Below are 7,694 nucleotides of genomic sequence, written 5' to 3'. Positions count from 1 at the left end.
ACCCCACAAAAGTCACAGATTACATAATCCCATTCATGCCATATTTCTTGACTAGGCAGAACTAGAAACAAAAAGTGGAACAGAAGCTGGCCAGCCTGAGGCAGGGAGCGTAGGAGTTATTGCCTAATCTCTAAGGCGTCTGCCTGAGGCTATAAAAAAGCCTGACAATCCAGGGTGGTCACAACTGCTCGATACCCTAGATATAATTAGCACTGCTGAGCGTATACTTGAAAACAGTTAAAATGATTCTGTGTGTGTGTGTGTGTGTGTGTGTGCCTGAGAGTTGGAGCACACAGATACACCCATGTATGGTGGCATTTGAAAGACAGAGGAACTCAGGAGTCATCCTTACAAATGGTATCTACCACCCTGGAAGCAGCCTGATGTTCAATAATCATGCCAGGCTCACTGGGCAGTGAGCCACAGGGATCCTCCTGCCTCCAACTCCCCAGTACTGGGATTACCAGTGTGTGCCGCAAGTCTGTCGTTATCATGTATGGGTTCTAATGAATCAAATTCAGGACCTCATGCTTGCAAGGCATGATGCTCATGTGCGCATGAGACTTACTGATGGAGCATCTCCTTAACTATTTTCTACCTTCTGGTTTTATTTATTTTTTTGACAGTGTTTCACTGTGTAGCCCTGGCTCCTCTGAACTCACAAGAGCTCTGCCTACCTCTGCCTCTTGGGTGTTAAGTTAAAGACATGTACCACCATGCCCAGGCTTTTAAAAAAATAATAAATGTGGTCTTTGTATGTATTTGCCACAGTTTAAAATAATGGATACAAACTTAAACCACTGAACTTTGCACATTAAACAAGGGCATTATACGGTCCTAAACTGCATCTCAATAAAACCATTAAAAAGTAAACATGCTCCAATAGGTGGGACACAGCACCTTTAAACACTGCAGATGCAATAATGCTCTAGAGAAAACAGTATCAAGCCATGGATAGTGAAACTTGTCTATCATCAGGAAGCTAAGGCAAGAGAATCTAGAGTTCAAAGTCAGGGGCTGAGGGATGGACTGTACGTAAGAGCACTGGCTACTCTTGCAGCTTGCAGAGGACCCAAGTTCTGTTGCCAACCTCACTTGGTGGTTCACAATTGTCTATAACTCCAGTTCTAGGGGATCCAACACCTTCTTCTGGCCTCCTCGGGTACTGCATGCATATGGTGTACATACATACACGAAGTCAAACACTTATACATATAAAGCAAAAGGTAAGTAAATCTTAAAAGAAAATGTTCACCAGGAGTGGTTGCACATGCCTTTAATACCAACACTTAGGAGGCAGAGGCAGGAAGATCTCTGGGAGTTCTAAACTGCATTGTAACCCAGTGTATAAAGTTAGTCCAGGACAGTCAAGGCTACACAGAGAAACCCTGTCCAGGAAAACAAAACAAAACAAAAGCCCCAACCAAACAAGTAAAACGTTCAAGGCCAATGTGCGCTAACTAGAAAGACCTTGTATCCAAAAAATATAAGTATCAAAGGGCTGTGGATGTAGCTCACTGGTAGAACACTTGTCTGGTCAGTGCAATGACTCTGTGGGGCAGGAGTCGGGGACATTATTATAATATCCCTACAGAAGAGACTGCAGAACAATAACAAAGATTAAACATTGTAATTTACAGTCACAATTAGGCAGAAACATTGACCCCGAGGATGCTGGCCTCTTGGCAGCAGTGTGAATCATACCTACCCTGCTCACGGTATCTTTGACAGCTGGGACAGGCAGGCGTGGCAGAGATGTCTGGAAGCTGTACAACATGGGCTTTCGACCTGAGAAGACCTTGACCATAGCCTGAAGATACAAGTTACATTTTCAAAGATGAGGCTGTGTTAAAGAACAGAAGCCAGGGTTCAACTGCATATGACTTGCTTAGTGTTTATGACAGAGCCATCCCCTGTTCTGCCCTGTTCAGGCCCTGGTCAAACAATACAGGTCCCACTAAAAGCTCAGCTGACAAGAAGTCTTCTGGTGTGGCTGCCTGCTGTCTTTCCTGACTAAGAACCCCGGATCTGACAGCGATCCTGCAGGTGGGCTTCCTCCTGGAAGGTCCTTGGTTGAGGCTGGTGCCACCTCTGGATATAAGGAATAGGGCCGGCTGATGTGCCTGATCCTCAAGCCACCCCCAGGGGCAGCAGTGTGTCCCTGCTGGTTAGGCCTGTACGAAGACCCGTGCAGGCCAGGTATCGAAGGCAGCTGTCTCCTGCTGGCAGACGCCAGGGCATCTCTAACAGTTCAAGGTGATGATTCGCGATGCTCAGGAGGGCTGGGACTCAGCTCAACATCAGCCACAAGGGCCATCCTAGAGGATACTGTTTAAGCCTGTGGGTTAAGTTTTGCTACTCTAGACATTATAAAACTCATACACAAGGTGGAAGCTGGTTTGGGAAAGAGTGGAGGCCAGGAGTGTGTGGTGGGCAGCAAGGGGACCTTGAAGAGTGCAGCATTGGGGGTGCACTGGCCTGCAGGTCAAGGTCAAGCTGACCTCCTCCCATTCACAAAGATGGAACTCCATTGAGAAGCGATTTGAAAGACAATGTCACCAGGAGCAGATTCATTAAAATCCTTTACAAACCCTGGGTGCAGAAAATGACTGTTTCTTTATAAATATTAGAAGCCAGAGGCATGACAATATGTGGGTGGGGCATGTGACAGCCACCCAATGGTGTGTGTGGGAAGGAGAGGTTGGGGTCTGAGTGCCAAAGAGGAAGGAGGTCCCAGGAGTGACCAGTCATTCTCCTCCCTCCTACTCCAGAGAACTAAGCTTATAAAAGCACCTCGCTGGGGCTTCGGATGTCCTTCAGTGGGTAGACAGCTCACCTGGGTAAGCCAGGCATGAAGCTTTGGGTTTGATCACAGGCATCTCATAAAAACCAGGCATGGTGGTGCATGCCTGAGCTAGAGGCAGGAGAACCAGAAACTCAAGGTCATCCTTGGCTACACAGACGATGTATGGCCAGCCAGCGTGACACGAGCCCTCATCTCAAAAACCAAAACTAACAACAACAAAAGTCTCCACAATTAGTTATAATTTGACAAACACACATGCATATGGCTTAACCTTCTCCCTTAAACAGGGTGCCTTGGCTTTAAGGTCACGGAGAAATAGAGAACACTGACTAGGGTAAATCACGTGATCTGTCCAGCTCAGGAAACCATCTGGTGTCTGCCAGCAAAGTGGCCCCCAGGGCTACAAAGACCTCATGGGTGGTACTTATGCTCAATATCCAGCCTGAACTACATGCCACACAGAGGTGAACAGAGATGGCAGAACTCCCAGAAACCATTAGCAAAAGCAGCCCTGGCTCCATCCATGCAAGTGTCAAGGTGAGCCATAGCCAGAGGCTGGGGACAGGTCACACACCAAGGAACAAAGGAGGAGAGGTCTACTGAGGCAAGGGCCCTGCTCTGACTTGGGGCGTCAGTCACAGCGGGTCCCCTAGCAGATGACAGGTAGTTACCATCCAGATCTTGGTGCTGCGGCTCATTTTGCCATGTTCTGCAAACATCCAGCCGTGGTAGGAGAGCAGCACCTTCAGCGAATAGCGCATAGTCATGATGACTGCCACCCAGAGCCCCGTGCCAAAAAGGATGCCACTCACGATGTTCTTCGTCTGGCTTGACATGCGGCCACTGTAGGGATGGACCAGACAAGTAGCTAAGGCATCAGCATGGAAGGTGGTCATGGCAGCTACCAGAAGACCAAGTACCCCCCCAGAGACAGGAGAGAGCAGGCTGCAGCACCCCAAAGCAAAAGAAGTCCAAGGGACCCCAACTCTCCAAGCTCTCTGGCAGTCTCAATCCCTCTCAAAATGGGCTAGCCTTGGCTGGGTGCAGCAGAATGGCCTGTCTCTGGAGTGGTCCTGGCACTCTGGAGGCAAAGACCAGAGACCAGCCTGGGCAACACAGTGAACCTTCTATCCCCAAGGAAGAATCAAGACACCAGCCAGCAACTTGAGCAATCTTGAACAACACACAATTTTCCCAATCTCTGGAGGAATGGTGGAGAGGCTCCTGTGGGGCGGAGAGCTGCTCACAATGGCAATTGCTCCCAGTGGGTGGGGACTGCCAACTGCTGCTCCTGTTTTCTTCAGATTATAACATCCCTTGCTTGTATTTGCTGGGTTTTGCTGTACCCAGGGGGGTAAACTCAAGGCTTCAGCTTGCTAGGCAGGGGCTCAACCCCAGTTATATCTCCAGCCTTGAACTATAACCTTAGATGCTGTCTTTATTCATAAGAAACTCAAATGTCCCAGCACGCTGGAGGCAGAGGCAGGTAGACATCTGTGAGTTCAAGATCAGCATAGTCTACATAATAAGACCTTGTCTCAAAAACAAAACAGAACAAAACTAAAAAACCCCACATAAATAAAAATAAATAATTCCTTAAAAAAACTTAGATTTTTAAGTAGCTAAAAATCAAAGTCACTGACTATGAAAGAAAACTCAAGACAAAGTGTGGCTACTTTGTAGGGTTATTTCAGTTGTTTTAGAAATGGAAAAACAGTGACAAATATAAAAACTAGCCCCTCCCCTTCATGGCTTAGGGGACATGAAGGAAGAAGGGGTGGAAAGGGTGCATCCAGGCTGCGAATGCAACATAGCTGCTGCAGATAAGAACTCACGGAGCAGTGGACCAGGCCAGCAGGCCTGACCAGTGACACTCCAGCAGGGGGCGCTAAGTGAACTCCTTGGGTTAAAAAGGTTCTAGTGGAGAGTTGGGATTGATTTGATCAAGATATCCTACTGACATGTATGAAATTGTTAAAGAACAAATAAAAGATATTCTATTAAAAACCAAGAGGTCAGCCAGGTGTTGGTGGTGCACACCTTTAATCCCAGCACTTGGGAGGCAGAGGCAGGCGGATTTCTGAGTTCGAGGCCAGCCTGGTTTACAGAGTGAGTTCCAGGACAGCCAGAGCTATACAGAGAAACCCTGTCTCGAAAAACCAAAAACAAAAAACAAACAAACAAACAAACAAAAACAAAAACAAACAAGAGGTTGGGCCTGGCTCAGAGATTAAGAGTACTGGCTGCTCTTCCAGAGATCCTGAGTTCAATTTCCAGCAACCACATGGTGGCTCATAACCATGTATAATGAGATCTGGTGCCCTCTTCTGGTCTGCAGGCATACATACATACATACACACATACACACATACTATATGCATAACATGTAAATAATACATAATAAATAAATATAAAACCAAAACATAACAAAACTAAGAAGTCCTAAATGATCAGAGTAGTAGCATATATAATCTTCGGAGTTGTGATATTGGAAAACATTAACATCGTGTAAGAGACGAGTTTCTTCCTGGGTGAAAGACCTCGCCTCCCAGAACATGATCAGGGACTAGTACAACTGTCACTGGAAGATACTTTTCTCTGTAGCTGCTGGGAACAGATACACAGTGGCTCATAACCATCCAAAACTCTAGCTTCAGGGGATCTGATGCCCTGAAGGCACCAGGTACATGCATGGCACACAGTAGGCTAAACATACACATAGAATAAAATTTCAAAAAAAAAAAAATCCAAGCTGGACATGGTGTCACCTGCAGAGGCAAGCAGATCTCTATGAGTTCATGAGACAAGCTTGGCCAACATAGCAAGTTCCAGGGCTACGTAGAGACCCTGTCTCAAAAAACAAAACAACAACAACAAAAAAACCATCAACAACAAAAGTAATCCAACATTCAGCTGTGTTGATAACCTTTATGGTCTTCCTTTCAGATCTAACTAAACAAAACGGAAGCAACCTAGGAGCACAGGAGCTAGCTCCACCCACCCTGGGAAGATGCTTCCAGAACAGCCCTCCAGGCTGCTAGACTCTGAGCCTTCACCTGGCCTTTCTAAATTTGGGCCAGAGATGACCCAGTTTACGAAAATAGAGTCCAAGGGACAAAGAAACAAATCGTATAAAGACCGAGATTAAGCAAGGTTTTAGTAGCTGGCATGGCTGTGTGCAATCCGGCTTTGAGACACACACAGCTCATGTAAGAGCAAAGTGAGGCTGCTGGCCCCTCAGCCGCCTTGGGCCAGGCAGCCAGCTCAACACACAGGGCGGTAAGGTGAGCGTCTGCAGAACTTCCCTCACTTCTCCAGACAGCGTGGGTCCAGTCTTTAATGACCAGATCTGCCAGCTGCTTCTGAGAACCTAGGCCCCAGCTGGATGTTCCAGGCCCCAGGCAGACAAGACCCTTGGCAGGTCGCCTGGACAGGCATTTTTATCTTGTTTCCTGTAGTTGCTTACAAAGGAATGACCAATGCTGCCTGGAGGGCTGGAGGCCAAGGAGCTGGCTGGCCGCTCAGTCACTCCTGGGTGTCTCAATCAGAGGGCAGGGCTTGGAGACCCATTACAGACTGACCTCCAGGACTCCCCAGTACCTATTCAGGGTGTCTTAAAACGTGCCACACTGCTGGGTTAAATCTGCTAGACGCTCTGAGTCAGCAGAAACCAACTTCTCCAGCTGTGAGCGTCCCCTGGGGCCACTCTCTCTCATCTGTGTGCTTGTGCAATCCTTCCTAGTATACAGTATCTACAGCTGAACAACCAGGAAAGACAGACAAACTGGAAAGGCCCAGAGCTGTGCTGGAGAGACGGCTCAGTTAAGAGGACTTGCTGCTCTTCCAGAGGTTCTGAGTTCAAGGCTGGCACTCACACTCCCAGCTGAGTTTAGCTGACTCTCGACATTGTATGGACCCTCCCCAAAGTCTGGCCAGGAAGCAAGGCCAAGTGTACAGCAAGGCGCTTTCAGCCATCATTGCTCAGTTATACACCCAGTATGTTTGCCTTGAAGGACTCATGTGACATAGGACGCTTAGAGCCAATTCTGAGACGACATGTTTGAGCCCACAGTGGTAGTACATGCCTGCAGTCCATGTGGTACACGGGCAGATGAGGTTAACCTCATCAAGAGTTCAAGGTCACCCTACATTACACAGTAGCTTGAGACTAGCCTGGGATACTTGAGACCCTGTCTCAGAAAAACAAAAGAAGAAAATGTGTCCAAATGCATAAGGTAACTGAGGTGCCTGTGTCCTGTGCCCCGCCACTCCACACTGAGAAGATCTAACAGTCTCCATTCTAGATGATGTCAGGGACCTGCATGGCATAACTGTCACCAGGGGTGATCCAAAGCTGTGAGGTTCAGTGGTGAGAGTTAGCCGAGTATGCAGGAGTCCCAGGGCTCCATGCCCATCACATGAAAGAGAAGGAGAAAGTGTGCCAAATGTTCCCTATCTACCTTCTAGATCAGGTCCAGGATCCAGCAGGAGACCCTAGGTACAAAAGACCCAAGAAAAGTATTACAGGGCTGGAGTGCTTAAGAATACTTGCTGCTCTTGCAGGTGACGGGAGTTTGGTTCCCAGCATCTACACCAGGTAGGTCACAAACGTTTCTAACACCAATTTCAGGAAATACAAAAGCCTCTTCTGGCCTGTAAGGGCACCAGGAACACAAGTAGTACACAGACATACACATATGCAGGCAGGCAAAGCACTCATATACATAAAAATAAATAAAAATTTTCTTAAAAAAAAAGCCAGGTATGGTGGGACACACTTTTAATCCCAACACTCTGGAGGCAAAGGCAGGTAGATTTCCAAGTTCTAGGTCAGACTGGTCTACATACCCAGGGCAGCTGGAGCTATATAGTGAGACCCTGTCTCAAA

The 7,694-nt window shown here is 47.4% G+C and overlaps 1 protein-coding gene across 5 annotated transcripts in view; it reads right to left on the bottom strand.

Moving 5' to 3' along the window:
* Positions 1-7,694, bottom strand: part of Cpt1a (carnitine palmitoyltransferase 1A) — a 63,699-nt gene that overhangs the window by 25,704 nt on the left and 30,301 nt on the right. For all 5 annotated transcript variants that reach the window (XM_031389079.1, XM_031389081.1, XM_031389084.1 and 2 more), the window contains 2 exons: positions 3,478-3,649; positions 1,709-1,810 (listed from right to left, as the gene is read on the bottom strand). In XM_031389079.1, coding sequence (XP_031244939.1) covers positions 1,709-1,810; positions 3,478-3,649 — 274 coding nt within the window. The remainder of the gene's footprint in view (positions 1-1,708; positions 1,811-3,477; positions 3,650-7,694) is intronic.

Source organism: Mastomys coucha, unplaced genomic scaffold (assembly GCF_008632895.1).
Source record: "Mastomys coucha isolate ucsf_1 unplaced genomic scaffold, UCSF_Mcou_1 pScaffold21, whole genome shotgun sequence".
NCBI classification, from domain to species: domain Eukaryota; kingdom Metazoa; phylum Chordata; class Mammalia; order Rodentia; family Muridae; genus Mastomys; species Mastomys coucha.
Note: the sequence above shows the minus strand (reverse complement) of the source record. Positions and strands in the feature narration are given on the sequence as shown.